At 39.8% G+C, this 27,260-nt stretch overlaps 1 protein-coding gene across 5 annotated transcripts in view; it reads right to left on the minus strand.

The window, feature by feature from the left end:
* Positions 1-8,551: 8,551 nt before the first annotated feature.
* ALG9 (ALG9 alpha-1,2-mannosyltransferase) overlaps positions 8,552-27,260 on the minus strand; it is a 92,369-nt gene continuing 73,660 nt past the window's right edge. For 2 of the 5 annotated variants that reach the window (XM_019653679.1, XM_019653684.1), the window contains exons 15-16: positions 10,931-11,049; positions 8,552-10,645 (exon numbers count right to left, since the gene is read on the minus strand). In XM_019653679.1, the coding sequence (XP_019509224.1) occupies positions 10,608-10,645; positions 10,931-11,049 (157 nt within the window). In that variant the 3' untranslated portion in view covers positions 8,552-10,607. The other 3 variants (XM_019653682.1, XM_019653680.1, XM_019653681.1) reach the window with 3 other exon arrangements.

Here is a 27,260-nt window from a genome sequence, read left to right on the forward strand (position 1 = left end):
GGTTATGCTCTCAGTGTGGTGGGATTTTAAGGGTGTCGTGTTTTTCGAGCTCCTACCAAGGAACCAAACAATCAATTCGAATGTGTACTGTCAGCAATTGGACAGTTTAAATGAATCCATCATCCAGAAACATCCAGAGCTTGTTAATTGTAAAGGAGCTGTGTTCCATCGTGACAACATGAGACCACACACAAGTTTGATCACCCGTCAAAAATTATTGGAGCTGGGATAAGATGTGTTGCCACACCCACCATACTCGCCTGACCTTGCGCCTTCAGACTTCCACTTGTTTCGCTCTCTTCAAAACTCCTTGCATGGTATAACATTCAATTCAGATGAGGGTGTACATCAGCACCTTGTTCTGTTTTTCTCAAATAAAGACAGGTCCTTCTATGAACGAGGAATTATGAAGCTCACTGAAAGATGGCAAAAGGTTATCGAACAAAATGGGAATACATCATTGATTGATCTTTGTTCTTTATATAAATAAATGACCTTTGAAAAACATAGACAAAATACATCATGACTTTCCCGAAGACCCAATATTATCGGCTCTAATGTGTTTAGGTCAGAACCCCGGTGATCCTGCCAGATGCTATACACAGCTCAACAAAAACTGTTTCTTCCAGTGTTAAATGAAAAGTGAGGTGCACACTGTAAATGAAGTTGTGGGGTGTACTTTAAGCTGAAAATGTTTGGAATTAATAGATTGTTCCTATTAAAATATCTTCAGGGCCGGCCGAGTGGCGCATTGGTGAAGAGCTGGCTTGGGACTCCAGAGGGCCCCGGTTCGGATCCCATATATGAGGGCCAGTGACACTGCCCTCTACAGCTAAGATGCTGAACAACAGCTCTACCTGGAGCTGGGATGCCATGAGTTGCCGGCGACGGCATAGGCTGCAACCCCTGCTGCAGCAGGGTTGCCATGGGCTACCGTGTGTGGCCAGCAGCCACAGTGAGTGGCCGTCCAGAAGCTGGCGACTGATCTGCCTCACTTGGGAAGAGCACAATGATGGTGCCAACTTGGGCCAGTGAAGCAACGTCCTCCACAACTAGACTGAAGAACAAAAAGAACAGCAACCCCAGCGCTGTTCCCATCCCCCAATTCCCCAATTTAAAAAAAAGATATGCATGTCATAGATATTTTTTTAAAAAGTGCCAGAACACTGTATATAGTATCTTATGATTTTTGTAAAACAGAATGCATACAGATGTGCTTGTATAAGCATAAAAGAAAACCCTAGAAGGACACACATGACTAATTGCAGTGGTTGGTGATGGGAAAGTAACTGCGTACCTGGGGAACAGAAACGGAAGGGAGATTTTTCAGTATACAATATATCCACTTGTCCTTTTGCTTGTTTGCTTTTTTACTACTTAATAAACTCTAGATTTTACTCAAATTTCACCCACTTTTCCAGTATTGTCTTTTTTCTGTTTTAGGACCCAATCCAGGATACTGCATTGCATATAGGCTTTTTGAATTCTGAACCATGAAAATTGTTACATATTCAAACAACCTTTTGGCTCTCGGTTACCACACCATAGACTGGACACTGCCTTCCCCTGGCTGGTATTCCCCGTGGCATCCATAGATGTGGATAATAGCTCCCTCCTGCCAGCTATTCCGTGTGTAGCCCTGCTATATCCATAGCGTAGTGTTCATATTTCCTTCTTTTCTCTTATCTTTGAAAGCACTTACCAATATGCCTTATACTAGACTCTGCCAACATAAGTAGTAGCTTTCAGCATTTGGGCACACTGTCCCCAGACTCCAACTAGACAGAGGTTTGATTTAGCAAAGGCAGGGATTACTTAAAATATTCCTTGTTCCCTGAAAGGTTTTCCCTGCGGTGTTCCCTGAGGATGGTATTCTTTACCACTTCCTTTTGTGATCTGTCCAGCAGAACTGTGATGAAAAAGGTCATAGGAGTAAGAAAGAACCAGTGCCAAGGACCCCTGGACACGCCTCTCACATCTCAACAGAAATTCAGCTGGATTGCAATCAGAAACCGGAATTTCCACTAACTTCTAGGACTTCAGGGAATCAGCTCCTTTTCTGATCTATGATTAAAATTAGCTGGAGGCCCACAATATTCTAGAAAAGCCCCTACAAAGACTGAATGTATTATCTGTATACTCTTGTTTTAGGAGAATAACCTCTAGGCTGTGATTACTGGAAGCAGATTAAGAATGTGGTTTAAAAAAAGTGAAACAGCTTCAACTGATCCTATTCTTATCTCTGCCCATCTGATCATTCCAGATACTTCAACATAATATCCAAAAAAAGGAGGTCAAGGGCTGTGAACTTCAAAGAGGTCATGAAATAGGTCATGGTTAAGAGAGACAGTCTGGGGGCCGGCCAAGTGGCTCAGTTGGTTAAGAGCTCACTCAAGAGTTTGAGCTCTGAGCAACAGTGGTTCGATGCCCAGCCCAAACTGAGCTGCCAATAGGTGGCAGAATGGCTCGGCTAAAAAAAAAAAAGAGAGAGAGGTCTGGAGTCAGTCAGACAGACCGCTTGCGTTTGAATTCCAGGTATGCAACTTTCTACCTAGATGGTCTTAGGCAAGACATTTAATATCTCTGAGCATCAGTTTCCTCATCTTTAAAAAGAGGATAATAATAGTTACCTCATATGGTTGTTGGATTTTGTGAGAAAAAAAGTATTATAATTTGAAACATTTATAACATAATAAAAGCTTAAATGTTAGCTATTATTCATATTATTTCTCCACAGAGCAAATCCAACAATCTAGAGCATATAAAAACAAAAACAGAAAAACACCTCAAAATCACAACAAAAATCCCAAATCCCAACACATTCCCCTAAGACTAAGTTCAAAGGAGAGTATATATCAGATGTTAACACACATAAAAAAGGGAATTTCCTTCTAGATCAAAGAGCTGACCTTATCTGTTCCTCAAGGCCTAAATCTGCCTATGTGGATACCCTACACTTTTAAATGCAAATTCTACTTCCTTTTGCAAATGTTTGCTTTTCAATCTATGACCTCAGCATGAGGAACAATCAAAGGTATCCCAAGGCATTTTACTTTATGGGCTCAGTCCCCGTTAAATGCTATTATTTCTGTTGAGCTAGCAGATATGTTGGCTTCTGGCAGAGGGGAGAACCCTGGACATTCATATATCGTTTGGGTTGCTTTGACAATAGCAATAAATTAGCAGAGGCAAAGTTAAGACTGTGTGTGTGACATGGTTTGCTCATGTTTGAAACCTTGAAAGTGGACAAATGGCTGGTAATTACCCCTAAAAGTAGCTGCTTCCTCCTCCCAAGCAAACACATACCTTTTATTACCTATGAATACCATCAATGCCATGTCAAATGGAACTGAAATTAACTGAGAATTGACCTGTGGATCATTTACCAACCAGGGAATCACTGCTGTGATTGGATGACCCATCCTCCATAAATTATGGGCTGGTTTTCTCCAGGAAATTTCTGCAATTATAATAATGTAAAAGTGCAATGCAGGGATAAAGGGGCTAGAGAAATGCAACTCAGATATTTCAATTTACACTGGAATTTCGACACCAAGAATAACAGCAAATACAGAAACTAATTAGATTCCTGGAGGAAAAGGAGCTCTGAAATTTTTAGTGAGAATAGGCTGCCCTCTGCTGGACACTGGGGACGTCTCCGTGATGGCACTGAGGACAAGGCCTCAAGGAATTTTCTGAAGGAGTGATCTTTGGGAGTAAAATAAAAACAAAACCAAAACAACACAGCAACAAATTTAAACTTTGCTGCTATTTTTCAGAATATCTCCGGTAATAACAGGCCTTGGGAACACAATTAAAGAAAAAGGCCCAAGGAAAGGTGACAGGGATAAGATAAAAAATTTCATAGGATTTTTTTATGAATGTAGCACTGTAAAACTAGCTCCTTTTTCTACACAATTCCACAAATATTTCACTGGCAAGAAAAAATGGGAACACATTATAGGAAATACTAGGGAGGCTTCAGAGGCATATTGTTAACAGGGAGACAAAAAAGACGCAAGACCAATTCCTGAATGATACATGGTGTTTTCTTGTTGGTTGAGTGAACACATTTCAGGTCATTTCTCTCAAAATGAGATTAACCTTTGCTCTCTGAGGGGGGCAGCAGCAGCTCCAGAGCAGCTCTGCAGACCAGTGGAAGAATAACAAAGGGGAAGTGTTCACTGTACTTGTCTCAAATAAACAGAGCTAAGTATATAAAATCTACAAAGCAGGCTCCCCCAGCATGTCCTGAGCAAGAGGGCCTAACACCCCCACATATTTTATATTTCATTCTCTTACTCAAGACAGCCCCAGGTCCTTATTTGAGTAGGTCAAGCAGTGCCTATCAATAGGGTCTGAACTTCAAGGCCAGGCACTCTTCCTGAAGGTCGGGTCTGCCTGCTCTAACTCTCTCCTCCCACCTAATAAATAAATTAAAATGGCACTTGAATGGGCCTAGAAATTGCCAAAATTAGCCATTCCTTTTTCCAGATGTGTTATCTTTCAGATGTACTGAGATGAGAGGATCAATGGGAAGAGAACTACAGTAAATTATTAACATCCATTAGTGTACTTCAGTACCATATTAGTTAATTGTTTCCCAGAAAGCAGAGCCCAGTGAGAATGGGAGATAGGGCAGGAAAAGTTTGATAGGCTGGAAAAAGTAAAGGGTTTGGGGAGGGGAAGCAGCCTAGGTGGAGGCCTGGGTAGAGAGTGTTGTAACTGGAAAAGGACATCAAACATTTTGCCTACTTATCTTTGATCTTTGGTGTGATTATTTGCCTTCCAGTCTCTAATACTAATAGCACTGGATATTAGAAAAATCACCTAGGGTGTTTTTAAAAAATAATGATGCCTAGAACCACCTCGGGCCACTAACTCCAAATTCCTGAGTTCAAGCAGATAGTGGCAATTTTTTAAAGGATCCCCAGATGATTATTTCTTGCAGCTCTAGCTCAGAATCACTGCTCTATAGGTCACATCTCCAGCATTCAGTACCATGCTGTGAGGTAGGTAGTAAAATAGACCGAAAAGCATATCCTTCTCATTGGGCAACTTGGGACTCAAAAGTAAGAATTGGTAAATTTTAGGCGAATGGCACCAGTTGCCAAATACTGGTTCAGCAGGCAAATGCAAGTCAAAAAAAACCCTCGTAAGGCAGGTAATCCATGGCTGCAGGTCTACAATTTACTCCTGCCAGAAGTTTGCTTTAACGCACACAATCTTTTGGCTGTTAGGACCATTGAGAGTCACCTGGTTTATACTTTTAACTCCAGGCATGTAAAGACAGAACAAGCAGCCCAGAAACTAGAAGCAAAATTAAAAATCCTACCACTTTGAATTGTTTTATGAAGATGCCTTAAGATTCACTTGAATTTATTTAAAAAAAATAAAGTTCAATCAGGTAAAATGCTGTTTAACCCAGTTGTTAATTTAATTACAATTATTTATTCTAAGAAGCTACAATAGTTCCCATGTCATCCGTGTCACTTCAATTCTGTAATCTCATGTCCTTTATTTGAATTTGTTTATCAAATCTGTTGGTTACAATTTGTTTCAATGTAAGGGCTATGTTGAACTCCATAGCTGAAGAGAGCCAAAAAAGCTTTCAGTTTTAAAAAAAGTCACTTGCTACTTGCTATTACTGTATAATATATCTCTACAAAGTCATCTTGCGATTAGATTTCCTTTTCCCAGCAGGGCATGCAGTTGGTAGGAACAGAGCACCTCCTCACCCCTGGAGGGACAGGCTTTCTGCCCCACATTCATTTAGAAGGTCTCTTGGGCTAAGTCTGATCCTCCAAAATCAAGTAATAATGAAAAACGTCAATAAAGGTCCCCTATCTCTCTTCTTAGAAGGTATTCTGAGGAATCTGTCTTTGTGTGAAAACCTGTGTACTTCAGAACTTCTGAAATATACACAATATCGAAACTCATTCACATCTTGCAAATCACCCTTTGAGTATTTGAGGACTTATGACTTGCTGTGTTTTCTGTGGTCTAGAAATCTGCCCACTGAAAGCTACAGCTGTATATTAGTTGCAGGTTTCTTTCATTGTCAATAAATATGTAGTCCACCATGCTCGGGGAACTATGTCGAGCACAGGGAATACATAGAAGCGTGACATAGTCTTTGCCCCCAGACGTGCCAGCAATGCTCATGAGAGACAGATTTACAAGGATTGAATGTTAGGTTCTATGCCATCAGGAAAGACACTAGGTACTCAAGAGGGTTAAGGAAAGGCAGTAATCACAGGTGTGTGAAGTCTAGAAAGACTTCTTACAAAAGAGGGAAACTCAAGCTAGCCCTGTAAGTAAAAGAGGGAAGGATGACCTTCTAGACAGGTAAAAACAATTATATTAATAAATCATCCTTCTCTAAAACAACTTGGGAGAAAGAAATCAAACTAAGTTTTCATGGGTATTTTGGGTCCTATGGGAAGAAAACTGACAACCAATGGTATAAAACTGGATGGCTACTAGAAGTTATTGGTTGTAAGGTGCAAGGTATAAGAATGGTGTTAGGAATTCATTCACTAAGGAAAGCTTTATCGCTCCTAACTCCCAACAAAGGGGGACATTACCTAAATGTTAGATATTACTAGATCCACATTTCTATGAATATTTCTTAAGACTCTCACATGATGGAGATTCTTAATCCAAAAACATAAGATGAACCCAGAAACTCTCTCTTTTATGTACAACATTGACACACTGAGTAATTCCTACTGTGCTTGGCTTTTCCACAGAATACAACTAATTCTCACTGGGTTTCCCAAAGGCTTCTTCCCAGACTTTTGAGAATAAAAAGTCTGAGATATTTGGCTTGTACAATAGAATGCAGGTTCATACACTGAAGGGTGGGACTGGGGCAGATGGAAGGAGTTGAGCTACTTTAGTTTCCAATCTCCACCAAAGATTTAAAAGCTAAAAGCAAAAGAGAAAAATCACCTTAAGAAAAGGAAAATCAAACTGCCAAGATTTATTTAACTTTTTTCTTTCACAGAAAATACAAGTATGAATGTAAACATTGACATGTGAAATAAAGCACAAGGATCAGGAAGACAAATGAATTGGACAATACTGTTGCTTCAGCGCTTTACTGCTTCCTGATTTCATTTGCAGCATGAATCACATGGTTACGTATATTGGAAAAATTGAAGGCAACATTCATTTAGATTTACTGAAACACTAGAGAGCCTCTGAAATACAACAATGCCATACGGTGTCTGATGTTCCCTTGCAAAAAATTAAAAGTCAACACATGTCCGTTTATCCATTTACCCAAGGCATTTAATTTAATGTAGGAGCGTAAGAATGAATTAACACATAAGCTTTAATATGCCTGTGGAGGCAAAGATTAAATTGTGCCTCTTTTGCCTCTTCAGAGAAAATAAAATTAACCAAATTAAAAGCAGAGCTGCCTGACACTGGCCAGAAGATGATACAATCACAGCGAGGTCTTATTTCAATAAATCCCATGAAATGTAAAACACAATAAAGGATTGCCATTGGTGCTCTGCCCAAATGGTCACTTCCAAATCTAATGTTGCAGAGTCACATGGGATTTTCAAGATTCTTTCCCAGAACTCCAAACTAGGAAAAATGACCCAAATAAATGGTTGGGATCAAGAACCATCTTGATTTAAGACAATCTGTTTCTAAATTTGAATTCAGTAATAAAGAGTATGGGCCTCAATTCTCTGTGATTATCCCAAGAGAATAAAATGATGCATCTTCTTTCTTATCAGATGACACCTAAGAGGTGACAGGTAAGCTGTGATAATAGATGTCCGCTACACACTCTGGTTTAGTAATGGGACTCAGTGTTGTAAGATTTGGGGTTCAGATAAGGCAGCTTAAGATCTCGAGATCAGAGAGTCCTGCTATTGCCAAGTACACCTACTCCCTCACTCAGCTCCATAGTCAAAGGTTATTACAATCTGTAGTTCTTCATTCCTTGATACTCAACAATTTATGGAGAAGAAAAGTACCCGGGCAGTCAGCTCATGCTGAACATTGATTCTCTGGAGGAGAAATGTCACTCTGACCAGGTGTTTTGAAACTCTTTCCCCAGGTAAAGTTAACCTCCCTGGACTGCTGAGATGGAGATTTTTTTTTCTTTTTTTAAGATTTTATTGGGGAATTGGGGGAGGGGACCAGCCAAGTTGTTGTTCTTCAATCTTCGTTGTGAAAAGTGCCAGTCGTCATCTGGCTTCCCATCGGCAGCTCGTGGCCTCTAAGCTCAAGGTACTGTGTTCAATCTTAGTTGCGGGTGGGCGTAGCCACCATCCCACATGGGAGTCGAACCAGTAGCCTTGTTGTTAAGAGCGCACACTCTATCCACTGAGCATCTGGGCAGCAGCTCAGCTCAAGGTGCCGAGTTCAGTATTAGTTGCGGGTGGGCGTAACCCACCATTGAACAGGCAGTCTTATTACACCAGCTGAGTCATCCTGCCTCCTGTTGGCAGCTCAGCAACAGCTCAGCTCGGGCGCAGCATCACTGGCCCATATGGGAACTGAACCGGCAGCCCTGTTACTCAGAGCTCATGCTCTTAAACCAACTCTTAACCAACTGAGCCACTCGGCCGGCCCCGAGATGGAGATTTTTAAATGCTTTTATATAATATCACACGAAAAACACCTTCATAACAAAACCATTCATTTGTCTATCTCTTACCTATAGCATTTGGCACAATGTTCAGCAATTTATTGTGTTGTCACTAAAGATATACATAGAATAGAGAAAACCAAAATCAGGTTTTAAAAAGGATACAAACTGATATTCCCAAGGAATCCCTGATTCAATCATGACCTTTTTTGTGCTATATTACCATTAAGTTCTTGTTCAGAAAACTTTTTTTTTTTACATGCAAGATGACAAAATAGATCAGCACTGCATCACTTTGATTAAAGAAAAACCACTCATCATGGACCTTCGTTACTGAAATCTCCTATTTACCTCTGCAAAAAGTACAGGGATTTAGCCACTGTGAAGGACTGTACTCTATTAATGTAGGGATGGCAAGATATTTCACTGAAAATTCTCTATCCTGTAGTCAGAAGAAATGTGCCAATATTTGGAAAACTATAATCAAGTATTGAGAATGCCCAAAATCTTTAGAGCAGCAAATGGGGCCCAAGTTTATCTTCACTCTCCAGTTATCATTCTATGCTGTCGACACCTAGTCCTCTCCAGCACTTCAACCCCATCCGATATTCCTTTAAAGGGGGTCCTAAAAGGGAGACTTTTTATATGGTGACTAGCCATGTCTTCCGTTATCACTTTTCTCCTCTCTTGGGATCAGTTCCTACTGAAAAGCCCTTCTCTTTGAAAACAGATGGAAACTCTGAAAAATAGATTCAATCTATTTGCAGATACTAGACACAATTACCCTTAGGGAAATAAGGCACCTATAATGTGACCCCAGATTGACTACAGAAGTGGAACTGACACTGAATTCTGTGTAGCTACAAAGAAGTATGACTTCAAAACATGAACACTACTTCCCTGCCACAGGCCAGGCTGTACCACAGGGCACTGCTGTGATGGTCCAACCAACAGACAGACTAGAGGCTCCAAAGAACTCAAAGAAATACAGATAAAATTCTTCCTTAAAATAGAAAGTTACATTATCAGTCAGGTCTTTGGCCAACCTCATCATTCTTTCAAGTAATGTTTTCATAGTCAAGTGAGATATGGAAGAACAATAGATGAGAAGTTAGGCAACCTAGGATCTAGTCCTAGTGTTATTACTTACTGGCTATGTGACCTTGGGCAAGTCACTTTACCTCCCCCTGTAGTCTCAGTTTCTTCATCTGTAAAAAGGGGATAAAACCACTTGCCTTGTCTACCTCATGATGGGACTGAGGATCAAATGGGATAATGCGCATGTACTTTGTAAATGATGAAATACTGTATATAAAGGTAATAAATAGTATATACTTATTAAATTTTAATCAGGTCCTTATAAATGCCTCTTTGATGAGAACTGCCCATGCAGGATGTGCTTTGTAACACAGAGACTCAAAAACAGGTGCTGTAAATATACATTGGTCTTTTTCACTGGGGTTGTTTTAAAAAGGGAAATTCTCAATTTCCACAGAAATGGCCTCAGAATATAGTACTTAAAAATGTGATGTTATCCGACTGTACCGACTGGTAGAATTAATTTTCTCCAAATATGTCCTATACAATTATAGTCTGGTCTGTTGATATATCTATACAGGGAAGTCTTGAATTCAATAGAATATATATTTAGTTTGTTGTAAAGGCAATAAAATGAAAATAAGAGGCATCCTATATAATGAAATTAGGTCACACTTCCTCACATAGTTGCCTTTTTCCTGAGATAGCTGCAGCACAGGGTCCTAGTCCTGTGAAGTGCTTTCAGAGAAGCTTAGTCTTGCCGGAGGTGAAAAGGACATGTAGGTGGGCAACTAGGCTGTGCTCATTTTCAGTACTAGGATTTGAACAAGGTCTGCTCAGAGCTGCCACACAGCTTTGGTGAGAAGCCCATATGGCCCCCAAGAGGCTTGCTAGTGCTCGATGCAAGTCCAGAGTGCAGAGAACAGCTTAACACAGCCATCCAGTCCAGGGATTTTCAGTTCTTCCTGTGAGTTGGTTCTGCTCTTCTCCGGTCTGGTAAATAATTGAACAGAAGAAAAACAATGAGAAGTGGAGCACTATATCTACCTGCACTTTAGGGCCTTTGTCTGCCTAGCCGCACAAACGTTACATGCAGAACAGAGACACAGGCGAGACGTGACTGTGGTGGACTCGGACTGGCCCAAGCAGCCAGGTCCCAGTATTGGTGGCAGTGGCCTTTATTACACATGTTACAAGAGATGACTTGGAGGGAGTCCTGTCAGTGGAATCACTAGTTAACAGGATGGCTGTCCTTGGGACCACAGGCGCGTTGCTAACCTCCACTTTTCTTCCTGATTTGCTTGGCTTTCCGGGGTTTGAGGATGGTATAGTTTGCATACACGGTATACTGATCTGACAGGAAGGGGACATAAAATGCCCGTAGCAGCTTTGAAGATCTGAAAAACAAGTGCACACATACACACATAAAAAAGACAGAATTCTGTCACTTGAGAGGCTTTGATAATAGTATTGAAAATGATTAAAGGAAATAAAATAAGTGCTATGGTGAGGGTTATATTTTATATAGGCAGCAAAAGTCTGTTATTTAGCTACTAGATTATGATAAAGACTTAATCAAACCAAGTACCTTGTTATCCACACCAGAAAGACAGTCTCCCTATCCAGCCACAGTATATCCTTCAAAATAGCCCTACGTAGTCACTTTGCATTAGAATGCACCATAGGAAACTTTCAGGCCAATCAAGGGACTGCTCTTTCGGAAATCAATTCTTAATACCCAATGGTTTCTGCATATGAGAAACTGTAGAGATGCCAAGTGCTCAAATAACCCTGGCTCCAACTTTAAATTTTCCTAGAGAGGCAAAGAAAACTATGCGCTAGGCTTCCTGTGCATAGCGTTCCTCCAATTCTTAAGTCAAAGAGAGTCTTACACACAGCTCACGTCAGGACATGTCCCTGGAAACTTAAAAAAAAAATTCTCACACACACACACCACTTAGCACTGGACAAGCACTGGGAAAAGTGCTTACACTTTTTTTGTTTATCACTGACATTTGTTATTATCTTTATTTGCTTTCCACTTCTTACATTAGGTTTAGTTTGATTTTTTTTCTTTTAAACTAGCTTAATAAGTTAGAAACTTAGGTATTTCATTTAAAATCTTTTTTCTTTTCCTAATATAAACATTTATATCCTTAAGTTTCCCTCTAATTGCTTTTTTATATATTAAAAAATTAATACACTTTATTTTTAGAGCATTTTTAGATTAAAAACTGATCATTCTTTTACACGTGGCTTTCTAATTCTCCCAGCACCATTTATTAAAGAGGCTTTCTTTTCTTCATTGTATGTTTTGGCTCCTTTGTCAAAAATTATCTGCTCATATTTATGTGGGTTTATTTCTGGGTTTTCAATTCTATTCTATTAAACTGTTATCTGTCACCATGTACCAAAATTAACTCAAAATGGATCAAAGACCTAAACATAAGACCTGAACCATAGAAAAAAACATAGGTACTAAACTTATGGACCTTGGGTTCAAAGAGGATTTTATGAATTGTCCTCGAAGGCAAGGGGAGTAAAAGCTAAAATAAATGAATGCGACTATATCAAACTAAAAAGCTTCTGCACAGCAAAAGAAACCATCAACAAAATAAAGAGGCAACCAACTGAATGGGAGAAGATTTTTGCGAATAACACTTCCGATAAGAGGCTAATATCCAAAATATATAAGGAACTCATACAACTCTACAACAAAAAAACAAACAACCCATTTAAGAAATGGGCAGAGGACCTGAATAGACATTTCTCCAAAGAGGACATACAGATGGCCAATAGACATATGAAAAACGCTCAACATCATTAATCATCAGAGAAAGGCAAAAAAACCCACAATGACGTATCACCCTACACCAGTTAGAATGGCTATGATCAACAAGACAAATAATAAGTGTTGGAGAGGCTGTGGAGAAAACGGAACCCTCATACCCTGTTGGTGGGAATGCAGATCGGTGCAGCCGCTATGGAAGGCAGTGTGGAGGTCCTCAAAAATTTAAGAATAGAATTACCATATGACCCAGCAATCCCTCTCCTGTGTATATACCCCAAAAATCTGAAAACATTTATCCATAAAGATATGTCTTTTTTTTTTATAATCCCCACCAGCAAGATTACCAGCCACTGCCTACAATTTTATGTGCTTCTACTCTTTTTTCTTAGTATGTGTGTACATGTAAATTATTATTAAACTTAGATTTCAGAATGCAGATACAATTGTATTGGTAATCTGAAGTAGTATTGCCTTTCTGAACAGTAATTTAAAAATTCAATTTTAAAATAAAAAGGTAATACTGTACATGGCTATGAAATAATATAACTAAGAAAACAAAGAGAAGAGTATCTGAAGACAAATTGAACATGGAAATAAAAGTTCCAATTATGTAAGATATTCTGAATTAGAGACACTAAGTCAACAAATCTGATTTAATTCAATAGTAAGTATTGAGTTGATTTTACAATGTGTAAATTAGGAAACCTATTAAAATGTTAACATGACTGGATATATACCTGAAACTAATATAATACTGTATGTCAACTGTAACTGAAAAAAAAAAAAATTATTAAAAAAAAATGACCTAATATCGTGTTTTCTCAGACTTTACTACATGCTCAATGGCCTGAGGATCTTATTAAAATGCAGACTCTGATTCAGAAAGTCTGGGGTGGGGTCTGAGATTCTGTGTTTTCAACAAGCTCCAAGGTGACTCATGCCCCACAGTTTGTGAACCACACTTTGAGCAGCAAGGAACTAATATCTAATCAGAAGAATTTGAATTTCAAATCACCTGGGAGTTAGTAAAATCTATGATTATGGTATAAACATTATAATCAACTGAAGAAAAGAGATCAGGAGAGATCAATCTGGATGGAATACCAAAAGGTTAGTATAATATTTTTTCTTCTTTAAAAAATAATATGAACTATATCCACTGCTTTTCCATCATAATTTTTTGTCTGTCTACCTAACTACCTACCTACCAAAATATCTAAGAAGTCTAAAATATATTAAGTGAAAAAAAAATCAAACAGATGAATAGAACTGATAACATTTTTTGGTGTTTTTTCTTCTAAAAAGCTACACTTTTAAAGGTATTATTTAATCCATCCAATAATCCTAGGAGGGAAGTGATATTATTATCCCTATTTTACAGATGGTAAACTGAGGCTTACAGAGATTAAATAATTTGCTCAGGGTCACACAGTGACAGAGCCCTCATTCAAATCCAGATCTGATTCTAGAGTCTGTGATCAACCATCATGGTTTATCCTGCACCCCAGGAACAGGCTAACAGCATTCATGACTTCCTAAAGAAAACTGGCAGTGAGAGTTTCAAGTTCTCTATCAAATATTACCTCTTGACTGTGATTTCTGAGTCTAAAAATCCAAAATTGGCCCAGTTACTGCCACTCTAAATGAGGGAGCTGAAGGGTGTTCATTGTCAGTCCTTTTCCAGGTTCTAAACTTGTAAATGTCATGTCAACGTGGCATTTGTACTGGCAGGCTACCACTGGGTTTGGCAGACTCCTGTAATGCCTGCACACAATGCTATCGTGCTTGGCATACACACCTATTAGAGATTCTTCCCAACTGGGACACTGGTAGTGCTCTGGGCTCAACAGAGATGCACTTCACTTCGACAGCTAACAACAGCTCAAGGGCTGTGATAGAGAAAAAAGGCTTAGAATAGACACACACGAGATAAAGCAGGGCTCCCACAAACAAAATGAACAGGAGGAAGAAGCACCTACCTCAATCAAAAAGAAGTTAATTTATTCTTTCTGTCCATGCTGCATAGATAAGAGGAAGGTCAGAACAGAAAGCTGTAAGCCACAGCAAACTTCTGCAAGCTTAAGTGTAGTAAAGAAAGGCTAAAACTAATTAAGAGTCGTTTCCCTCCCAGTTGACTCCACAATAAAAGCTTCTTTAATATAGTCAGCATATATTTCTAGTCAACTCTGTCCTTGGTATAACATTAGGTCCATTGGGCCCAAATTTAGTTTTTTACTTTCTTTTTGGAACAATTCCTTACTATTTGGGAGGGTTATTATTTCATGATTTTAGTCTTTTAGAGTCTCCCAAAAAACAAGGAGAAATTATACTTATTTTATTTTATTTTTTTATTAGTTTCAGGTGTACAAAACACTGTAATAGTTAGACATTTACACCCCTGACAAAGTGATAACCCCCCTCCCCTAATCTACTATCCCTCGTATATAGCTGTTAGAATTCCACTGACTATCTTCCCTATGCTGTACTCCACATCCCGTGACCATATATATATAATGTATATATTATAGTTGATATTCCATATTATTCAGCTTCAGTGGTCAGACATCTATCTACACAGTCCATGAAGTGGTTTCCCTAATAAGACAAGTGCCCATCTGACCCCCTACAAAATCTTTACACCATACACAAGAATAAATTCAAAATGATCAAAGACTTAAATGTAAGACCCGAAACCATAAAACTCCTAGAAGAAAATATAGGAAGAAAATTTGCAGACATTACCCTTAGTAATACTTTTACTGATGTATCCCCTTGGGCAAGGGAAGCAAAGAAAAAATAAACATGTGGGATTACATCAAACTAAAAAGCTTTTTCACAGCAAAGAAAACCATCAATAAAACAAAAAGGCATCCTACTGAATGGGAGAAGATATCTGCCAACAATACATCTGATAAGGGGTTAATACCCAAAATTTATAAAACAGTCATTCAACTCAACTCAAAAAAACGAACAACCCAGTTAACAAATGGGCAGAGGACATGAAGAGACATTTCTCTAAAGAGGACATACAGAGGGCCAACAGGCATATGAAAAAATGTTCAATCTCATTAAATCATCAGAGAAATGCAAATAAAAATCACAATGAGATACCACTTCACTCCAGTCAGAATGGCTATCATCAATAAATCAACAAACAACAGGTGCTGGCGAGGCTGTGGAGAAAAGGGAACCCTGGTGCACTGTTGGTGGGACTGCAGACTGGTGCAGCCACTATGGAAAACTGCATGGAGATACATCAAAAAAATTGAAAAAGAGAAATTATACTTATTTTTAAAAACACAATAAAACTCATTCTATCTTATAATTACCATTTGAATCCATTGTAACCTTTAATAAATTTAAGCTATATTATAGGGTCTTAGTGGTCTTATTTTATCCGGTATCTTGGATTATTTACAACTGTACTTTAAAAAAAAAGACTAAAATAATAAGAAAAAGGAAAATGATGAAATCACCAAAAAGGATGCAAAAGTAAAATAAATAATCACCATTATATTACCCTTCAAATTTCTTACTGCATTGCCCAGAGTATTGCATCATCTTAAATAAAGTATAAGACTGGAGACTATCTTTGTAGTCTGCTTTTAGCTTCCATTGAACACAGTTCAGAATTCAAATTTTTACGTTTTCTGTCCATAATGGCAGTGAGAAGAAAATTGACAGAGGAAGACATTTCACAATTATTAGACAAAACAAAAGATGAATGCAAAAAGACAAACAGCAGAAACTCTAGACTCTAATGATGATGATGAAATTGATCATATAAGCAAAATTTCAGACAATGTGTCTTCAGGTAACAACATACTAGATGGATTTTTTCAAACTCAAGGACTGATGAGTGAACAATACATTTCTAAGAACAAAAAAAAAATAATAAGGTAGTCTCATTCAGTCAGTCATTCAACAGGAAACTTCATCATGTAATATTTTGCAACAAGAAGGTACACCATCCTGTTATGCTAAAAGGGCATATGACCACATTCTTTCATCTTTTATGATGTCTGTGTGTCAAGTATTATTTGATACAGTTCATAAGTGGACAAATGGTGAAAGCAGGTTCATGTACAAAAGTAACTGGAAAGATATAGATGATAAAGAAACAAATTCAATGGATTATTTTTAATTGCTTATAAATCTAAAAATATGGGCCAGCCGAGTGGCTCATTGGTTGAGTTGGCTTGGGAGCATGAGCTCTGAGCAGCAGGGCCACAGATTCGGACCCCACATGGGCCAGTGACACTGCGCCCTCTACAGCTAAGATGGTGAACAACAGCTCGACCTGGAGCTGGGCTGCTCTGAGTCTGCGGCGACAGCGTAGGCTGCAGTGGGCTGCCATAAGCTACCGTGAGTGGCCAGCAGCCAGCGTGAGCTGCTGTGAGCCGCAATGAGCAGCCATCCAATGGCCAGCGACCAATCTGCCTCAGACGGGAAGAGTGCAATGATCACAGTACCAACATGGGCCAGTGAAGCGACGTCCTCTACAACTAGACTGAAGAACAAAAAAACAGCAACTTGTATGTTCCCCTTCCCTGATTTCCCCAACACTGTTCCTTCCCCCAATTCCCCAATAAAATCTTTTTAAAAATCTAAAAATAAAAATGTGTGAATTATAGAGCAAAAAAGATAGCTGTCCTCTCTTTGACAAAATTATGAGCTATTAAAGGTTTCAAAAAATTCTTTAAATTTCACATTTTTATGATACAAGTGTAAGAACTCCCAAAAGGATATAAGCTGGAACCTATTAAAGATATATCTGAAGTCCAGAATCAGTATTTTCAAGATGAATATATTCCAGGTTCATGCATGACAGCTGTTGAGCAGTTAGTTGCATTCAGAGGTGTCCATTTAAAAATCAGGAGAATATGGAATAAAGATTTGGGGTTGCTACATTTAAATTATTATTAAAGTTTTAAATGAAGTTGGGTTTTTTTACTATCTTTTTATTATTATTTTCAAAGTTATTTATAAAATAACTAAAAATATAAAAACAAAAAGTGTCTATTGGGCCAAGACAGTAAATGATGTGATGACTATTTTTCCTGGTATGCTGATAGATCATACACCACAAAGTTCTAAAAGTTCATTTCAGAACACCATCTTGGGCTACACATGGCACATAGCATCAACAAAAATACTGACTGCCCTGAAATGGAAGAAGGGTCACTATACATTACTGTGGAATGCAAAAGGCAAGCTGAAACAAAGGTAAAAAGATAAAGGAGATTGGGACAAAATGTTTGCAATACATATAACAAAGGATTAGTATCTAGAACATATAAAGTATTCCTGCAATCAAGAAGACCAAGGGCCGGCCAAGTGGCGCGATGGTTAAGAGCTGGCTTGGGATGCCAGAGGGCTCCAGTTCGGATCCCACATATGAGGACCAGTGACACTGCCCTCCACAGCTAAGATGCTGAACAACAGCTCAACCTGGAGCTGGGCTGCTGTGAGTCGCCGTCGACAGCATAGGCTACAGCCCCTGCTGCAGTGGGTTGCCATGGGCTACCGTGTGTAGCCAGCAGCCAGCGTGAGCTGCCAGCAGCCCCTGTGAGCGGCCGTCCAGAAGCCAGCAACTTATCTGCCTTGCTGGGGAAGAGCGCAATGATGGTGCCAACTTGGGCCAGTGAAGCAACGTCCTCCACAGCTAGACTGAGAAACAAAAGGACAGCAACTTGTCTGCTTCCCTTCCCCCAATTCCCCAGCGCTGTTCCCATTCCCCCAATTCCCCAATAAAGATCTTAAAAAAAAGAAGAAGACCAATAACTAAATGGGAAAAAAATGACAAAGGATATAAACAAAGAAATGTAAATGGCCAATAAATATGTGAAATAATGTTCACTATTACCGGTAATCAGGGAAATATAAATCTAGATATAATACTCAGGTTTCGAAAAGTTAAAAAGTCTGATTGTATCAAACACTGGTGAGGAATTAGGAAAGAAATTTCCTTTCTAAATGGCTGTGGAAAACTGCACAGCCACTTAGAAAGGCAATTTTAGCAGTATCAATTAAAACAAAAATTATGTAGCCACTATGATACAGCAGAGAACTTTTATTTTTTACTTTCCACCATGTTGGTTATTTTTTCTTTTGTTTACAACTTACTTTCATTTCCATTTGTTCCAATAAAATATTTTAAACATATACAAAAGTAGGTGAAATACAGAGGGTGCCAAAAAAATGTATACACATTTTAAAAGGAAAAAACTGTATCAAAATTGTAACACTCAATATTACCAATAACAAAAGATGAATACAAGTCATGTTTGACTTCTGTAATTACAAGAGGTGCTCAAAGTGGTTCCCATCAGTGTAATTTTAATACAGTTTTTACCTTTCTTAAAATGTGTATACATTTTTCTGGCACCCTCTGTTATATTATTGTAATTATTCTTTAAAATCAGTAGACAAATTTTTAAGTAAAGGAAATCTCAAATCCTTAAAATAAACAAACAAAAACCTCTATATGCTTACTACGTGTAGGGCTTTGTGTGCTGGCCCTGAAGACACAAAAGTCTCTGTTCTCAAAGAGCTAATAATCCAGCTGGGAGAAACAGAATATGAATGATATGTAACCATAACTTAGCATATACTAAATACTAAACAGCTGGTACAGAAGTTCAGTATGATAATGTACACATTCAAAAGAGAAGAAAAACACTGAGGGTTGCACAGGTGTCGAAGAAGCATTTAATACTATACATTATTTCATTTTACCCAACTAACATTCCAAGGAACACTAAGCAAGAAAAGCAACTTGCCTATTCATAACCAAATTTATAAGCATCTCTGTTCACTCAGCGGCAACTAGAGAATCGCTTGAATAAAATCCAAACTCTTTCTCATGGCCTACAAAGCCCTAGGATATCTAGCCCTTGCTTACTTGTCCCTCCTCACCTCGTGCCATTTTCCTCCTTGCCCACTATGCTCCCACACGAGCCTCCTTTCAGTTCCTCAAAATTACAAGTTCTTTCTTACCCTTGGGTCTTTGCATATGCTTCCCCTTCTCTGCCTGAAACACCTTTCCACCCTGTTTTTCCCATCACTAAATCCATATCCTTTTTATTCCTCATCTTAAATATTACCTTTGGGAGGTCTCCCAACCATCCTAGGAAACTTTAGATTTCCACTTCTATCACTTAATCTGTACCTTGTGTGTTTCTTCATTAATCTCAATCTGTACCTTGTGTGTTTCTTCATTACACGTCACAATTTATCATTATATATTTATTTGTTGGTTAACTTGTTGAGTGTCTGTCCCCCCTCAGCCCACTTCAGATTTCTGGGGCCATGTCTGTTTTATTTATGGTGTCTGCAACGTGTCTGGCACATAGTAAGTGCTGAAAAACAAATGTTGGATGGATGGGTGGATGAATGGATGGAAGGAAGGGGAAGGAAGGAAGGAAGGAAGGAAGGAAGGAAGGAAGGAAGGAAGGAAGGAAGGAAGGAAGGAAGGAAGGAAGGAAGGGTGGAAGGGAGAGAAGGAGGGAGGGAGGAAGGGTGGGTTGATGAAGAGAGCAAAAGAAGAATTTCATACAAATTAGACATGAGTTCAATTCAATTCAGTTCAACCACAAGTGACTGAGCATCATGTCAAGCAATGGGTTAAGCGCCAGGAATACAATGATGGACAGAGAGGGTTCCTACTCTCAGTGAGGAATTCAAAGTCCAATTGAATGTGTGGTTTGGAATAACCATCTTGCTAAGGACAAACATAGGTCTAACTTGGATACATCAAGAGATCCAAGAAGAAGCATCTTTTTTTTAAAGATTTTATTGGGGAGTTGGGGAATTGGGGGAGGGGAACAGCATTGGGGAATCTGAGAAGGGGAGCAGACAAGTTCCTGTCCTTTTGTTCCTCAGTCTAGTTGTGGAGGAAGCCGCTTCACTGGCCCATGTTGGTATTATGATCCTTGTGCTCTTCCTGGCTAAGGCAGTCAGTTGCCGGCCATTATATGGCCACTCACAGCAGCTCAGGGCAGCCCACTGCAGCCTATGCCGTCGCCAGCCATTCATGGCTGCCCAGCTCCAGGTCGAACTGTTGTTCAGCATCTTAGCTGTAGAGGGCGCAGCATCACTGGCCCATGTGGGATCCGAACCTGTGGCCCTGCTCCTCAGAGTTTGTGCTCCCAAGACAACTCTTAACCAACTGAGCCACTCGGTCGGCCCCTAAGAAGCATCTTGATCTGCCATTCTTCCTCAGTATACAATCATAAGAAATTCAGCATCAAATTCTAGATAATGTGTTCAGGAAGCAAGGAGGCATTTCTAGTTAAGCCTCAACACAAAATGATATAAAAGGTGGGACTAAACATAGGAGAAGCTAAGAAGAATCTGTTTATCATCAGAGCTTGGTACTAGGAAAATCCTTATTACAAGATGAACCTTCTTTTCTCCTGCAGATTCTGCTTATGATTTTTAATAGCATTATCATTTTTAGTATGTAAAGCCACTAACTTGTTCTAGAAGATGAAGTGCTGAAACATCAACATACACACCCCTGAGATGGGATGGGGAGATTCTGTGATTTGTTTGGTTGTTTTTTTTGGGGGGGAATTGGGGGTTAGGGGAACAGACAAGTTGCTGTCCTTTTGTTCTTCAGTCTAGTTGTGGAGGACGTTGCTTCACTGGCCCAAGTTGGCACCATCATTGCGCTTTTCCCGGGCGAGGCAGATCAGTCACCGGCTTCTGGACGGCCGCTCACAGGGGCTGCTGGCCACTCATGCTGGCTGCTGGCTACACACGGTAGCCCATGGCAACCCACTGCAGCAGGGGCTACAGCCTACGCCATCGCTGGCTACTCACAGCAACCCAGCTCCAGGTTGAGCTGTTGTTCAGCATCTTAGCTGTGGAGGGCAGTGTCACTGGCCCTCATATGTGGGATCCGAACCGGGGTCCTCTGGCATCCCAAGCCAGTTCTTAACCATCACGCCACTCGGCCCACCCTGATTTGTTTTTTTAAACCAGAACAACAAGTTGGGTTGAATTGTTCATTTCTAACACTATAGCTACTGTTTTAGGTTAATTTCTTTACCATCAATAGCTTTAACATGTTAAGCATGATTAGGCCTTTTAAATTGTTATATTGTTTAACTGCTGGAAAAAGGAAAATCAAATTGGTTATTTGCCTCTGAAAAGAACAGTTGAGCATTGGAATAACGTGTGTGAACACATTCATACACATGGAAACAAAGATCAGACTGAATAAAAAATTAGAACAAAACTAATGCTTATCAAAACTCATACAACAATGCCTGTAATAATGTGAAATGCTGAAGTATCGCCCTAGGGAATTACAGGCAGCATGATTTAAGGAGATGTAAAATATGTGCTTCTATCATGGCAATTAGAATACTTCTCCCAGTGAGCAAGTCACTCAAGTGACTCAAGGATGAAACAGACCTGGACAAAGCAATTGCCTGAACAGCATAATTAGCTGACAGCTCAGAATGTTTTCTAATTCAATTAGCAGCCCTATTTATCAGGGTTAGGGAGCATTCTGCTGTGGAGCTTTAAATCTGCTCTTGCTGACGTCAATGGAGACAGGCTGCCAGTCCCTGATGTTGCCAGTTCAGCAGGCACAAATGGAAACCCTGAGTCAATTTTTCATTTTAAAAAGAAAATGTCCTAGTACTCAGGTTTTTTCTCTTTTATTTTTATTCATCCATCCATCCATCCAAAATATCCCTGTGAACCTGTAGTCTACACTACACTGTAGCCAGTTCTCTTTCTTTTTTAAGCTAGTTCCTTCGATGCCTCTCACTCTCTCTTTGCACTTAGCTCACATTTCAGAGACAGACTTTCTATAGCCTTCAGCACAGAACTGGGCTTTCACAGCAATCTTCGGTTCTGAAGAGAATCTCAGAATTCCCTCAAGACTTAATCTTAGCCATAGTCAATGTATCGTCCCCTATCAAGCATTTTGAGAACTGCTCAAAAAGCTGGGATGCAACAAAAATGTGACTGTTCTTTAATATTCTTTAACAGGAAGTGGGCTGAGGGACATCATTAATGGTCAGTAAGTAATGCACAGCTGACATAACACAAAAGAGAAATACACATAGGACTCACATGCTATATATTATACTCTACTAGAATGTCAGTCTCCTGAAAACAGAACTTGACCGGTCTAACTGCTATATCTCCAACTTTCAGAGCAGTGCCACAAAAAGTGCTCAATAAATAGTCTATGAATGAATGAATGACTATGCCTTGACTCTTAAATCAGAGCATTAGTTTACCTACCTCACTTCTGCCAATATTCATCTTCCACAAGGAAAATGAAATATCAAAAATAATATGAAGCTCTTCTTCCCAAAATTTCAGTCCTAATGCCATGTGGTGGGGCAGAGCAAAACAGGAGTCAACAGTGTATGGTGTGGGAAGGGGGCGCTGCAGTGGACCATGAGATGTCACATCACAAGTGCCATGTGGAAGGCATCCATATTAGCCAATAACTTCTACAGGTTTCAGTTTACACAGAATTTGCTCAATCATCATTACCCATGTGACCAAAACGACACTTTATTTTCAGAAGGCAAGCCCAATAGGCCCTTCACATTCAGTGAATACATTCACAGTTTTGACTACTTGGTAGCCAAGATCAGTATTGCATATGACTTGGAAGTTTGCTGAGGCACTAACTGGAATCACAGCACTGCACAACTGGTTTACAGAGTGAATCACCTCACTGATTCATGGCCCTGGGTCAATCATCTGACAACATCATAACCTCTTGATCAGTCACCTTTAGCCAATATTCACAATGAGGGAATTGAGAAAGAAAGGCTGTTAGGCAACTGACCAGTTTCTGACCTTCAGTCCCACCCTGCCAGCTGGGGAAATGCTCTTCACCCATCTTTTTTCCATCTGATAGCTAGTTGGATATGAAAGTAATATGTGCTCCATCCAGCATTCCTATGGAGAGGACACTGAACGGTGGCCAAAGCCCCTGCTCTCTGGACCCTCATTTGGGGTATGCTTCTATGTGACAAGGAGTAAGTAGCTTTGGAGGCCACAACAGGTAAATGATTCTGTCAAGTTCTACAGAGATGAAAAAAACAATGAGCATAACTTTAAAATAACTCAGCAATATTTATTTTACTAAATAGGGACATCAGAAGTTTCTGAAGAAATCCTTATTTCACCTTTGTTTTCTTTTTCATTTTACTCTGGCATAAATCCAGTTTTAAGAAGTGAAATACATTAAATAATCAAGAAATATTTTCTGAGATCCTACTATGTGCTAGGAGTTGTAGGGAATCAACAAGAGATGTGGTTCCAACTCCCAAGGAACTTAGAACAAAGACCTCTGATGATGCTAGCTATTTGGTCTAAGCTAGCTAAAAGCAGTGGCAGCCCTAAAGCACTGTATACACTCTTCAAACCTGAGTCTATACTTTGAACTTAAAACACAGATGGTCTGTACATAGTCTCTTTGTACAGAACTAATTTTACAACAATGGAAAGCAGACTCTGAGCTTCAGGAAAAACAGAATAGATTTCTAAAGAACAAATAAAACAAACAAACAAATAAAACCCAGAAACAGACTCATAGATACAGAGAACAAACTGATGGTTAACAGATGGGAGGGGGGTTGGACAGCAGGGTGAAGAAGTTGAAGGAATTAAGAAGTACAAATTGGGGGGCGCGGCGGCAGCTGAGTGGCTCAGTTGGTTAAGAGTTGGCTTGGGAGCACAAGCTCTGAGCAGCAAGGCCACCAGTTAGGTTCCCACATGGGCCAGTAACAATGCACCCTCTACAGCTAAGATGCTGAACAACAGCTCGACCTGGAGCTGGGCTGCCGTGAGTGGCAGGCGACGGCGTAGGCTGCAGCCCCTGATGCAGTGGGCTGCCGTGAGCAGCCGTCTAATGGCCGGCAAGTGATCTGCCTCAGCCAGGAAGAGCGCAATGATCACAATACCAACATGGGCCAGTGAAGCAATGTCCTCCACAACTAGACTGAAGAACAAAAAAAGGAGAGCAACTTGGCTGTTCCCCTTCCCCGATTCCCCAATGCTGTTCCCCTCCCCCAATTCCCCAATAAAATCTTTTTTTAAAAAAAGAAGTACAAATTGGTAGTTACAAAACTGGCATGGGATGTGAAGTACAGCACTGGGAATATAGTCAATAATATGGTAATAACTATGTATAGTGCCAGGTGAGTACTAGGCTTATCGGGGGATCACTTATAAATTATATAAATGTCTAACCACTATTCTGTACACCTAAAACTAATATAAAATAATACTGAATGCCAACTATATTGAGAAAAAAAGTCAGCAGATCTCAATGATTAAGCAATTGAAGAATACAACGAACAAAACACCAATGAATTTTGAAGCCAAATCTAGCCTGGGGTAACTTGGTCAGATGAAGGTCTAGGAAAGTATCTGGGGAGAAGGAAAAAAGGAAAGGCCCAAACTGATAAATACACAGAAAGAATAAAAGAATAATGAGCCGATAAAGAATTACAGAAGTAGAGAAACTCTGATCTCTTCTTTCTTACAGTTTCTCAGTATTCTTGGCATAGATGAAGGAGCTGGAGACACCATCAGGATTGGCGTGTAGCGAATGACAAGAGCACTTCAATCACTGGTTAGGATGGAGAACTTATTCTACCCAAAGGATCTGAACACCATCTGAAGCACGTCAAACTACTGGACCAAATTCTGCCACGGGGTGTAGTCTCTCTCTCCACCTGGGTAGTAAGAGCTGCAGATGGAAACAGCCTGCTGGACTATTTTGTGTGCCATATGTCTCTTCTCAAGAAATCTCCTTCGAAAAGAAAAATTTCAAGAATTATCCAATTTGAATGAAGAATGGCATCAAAAGAACTATGATGGTTTTAAAACATCTCCATAAATTTGACACTCCTCCCATCAACAGGGAAAGTCTAATTTCTCTCCCCATGAATAGGGGCTATTTAGGTGGCTTGCTTTCAATGAACAGAATGAGGCCGGAATGTTACTGTGTGAACTCCAAGGTGAGGTCGTAAAAAATTATATACCTGTTGAGATACTACATCTTGGAAGCCAGCCATCATGCTGTGAGGAAGCCCAGGCCACATGGAGAAGCCACATGTAGGTGTTCTGGCTGACAGTCTCAGCTGAGATCCAGTCAAACGACAGCATCAACAGATAGCATGTGAGAAAGCCTTTGAGATGCCTCCAGTCCCAACCACCATTTGATGTCCAATGCGTAAGAAACCTGAGTAGCTGAAGAACTACTCATTTGAGCCCAGACAACCCCCAGAACCATGAGCAAAAACAATAATGAATAATTTTTATTTTATATCCCTACGTTTGGGATGATTTGTTACACAGTAATAACTGGAACAAGAGCTTCCAATCAGTTACAGTGAGTATTCCAATGGTCTTATTATCTTCCAGAAATAAATAGTTCTGCTTATGCTGGGTTAGGGACTGGGGACACAATGGCTGCCATCAGCCAGACTACACATAGGACCAAAATGGACAGGTGCCATGGGATCTTTAGGCCATAGCTGCCGGACTCATTTTTTTCATGGGGGCTAAAAGTAGAGTCTTAGTCTCAGTAAAAACATCTCCACAGCAGCTAAAGCTCAGTGGCCACTGAAAATCCTGTACTGGACACTGAAGGAACACTAGTAGCTGATGCTATCAGCAAGGTCCCCACCTTGCTGCTGTCCTCTGACTAGAAAAGGTCCTTCTCCTGTCATATCAGTCAAAGGTGTTAACTTCTAACTCCTTACCTGCATCTACTCTTCATATATAATTATTGATTTTCAGAACTTTGAAATCCTGCCCTATTTAAGTCTCCCCAAATTATCTGAAGCCCCTAATCAAGCAGTCCTAAAATTCAGTTAGATGAGACTAATCTGCTCCACCATAAGGAAGAATAAAATCTCAAAATTCAAAAACTAAAGGTGAAAGCAAAGCAAGACTTAAAATGAAAAAGGAGAGTGGGCGGAAAGTGACTGTGCAAAGCAGTGATTGTCAGGGCCTCCCAACTTGTTTCCAAAGCTACAAACAGGCCCTGCTGCTCAGGAGGCCAACTCCAACGTCCTAGAGAGGCATTTCCCTCCAGACTCCCACAGTCAAACATTTTCAGCACACTTAGAAAGGAACCCACCATTGAGCTGATAATTTATTTCAATATTCTCCCTTCATTCGCCTTTAAGAAATTTCAGAGTAGGCATTACATCGACCAATTTTTTGAATTATTCTGTACAAGTAGCAATTATATTATCCTTCAAAGAAAGAAAAAAATTCTCTTATTTTAGAAAGTACGTAATATGAGACGGCCATAGTGACAAATGTGTTTGGTTTAAAAAGTGGTATTGTTAACTAGTGTAGACCCCATATCCTGGGAGCTTGATAACCCTTTAAAAATTTAGCCAGACACAGACATGGCAAACTCAGGAAGCAGAAGTTGCAGCTATATGGTACCAGGTATGTGCAAGGGGTGACTAGAAAATGGTTAGTAAGATTTTATGTCTGTATCTTCTTCTAAACTAATTGGATCTGAGGCCTCTAGTCCTCTGATAAAGCAGAGAAGAAGCCTATTAAGAAATGAATGGATGAGGGCCGGCCAAGTGGCACAATGGTTAAGAGCTGGCTTGAGACACCAGAGGGCCCTGGTTCGGATCCCAGATTGAAGGGCCAGTGACACTGCCCTCTACAGCTAAGATGCTGAACAACAACTCAACCTGGAACTGGGCTGCCGAGAGTTGCCGGCGACGGCTAGGCTGCAGCCTCTGTGGCAGTGGGCTGCCATAAGCTACCATGTGTAACCAGCAGCCAGTGTGAGAGGCC

Source organism: Hipposideros armiger, unplaced genomic scaffold, assembly GCF_001890085.2.
Source record: "Hipposideros armiger isolate ML-2016 unplaced genomic scaffold, ASM189008v1 scaffold_204, whole genome shotgun sequence".
NCBI classification, from domain to species: Eukaryota; Metazoa; Chordata; class Mammalia; order Chiroptera; family Hipposideridae; genus Hipposideros; species Hipposideros armiger.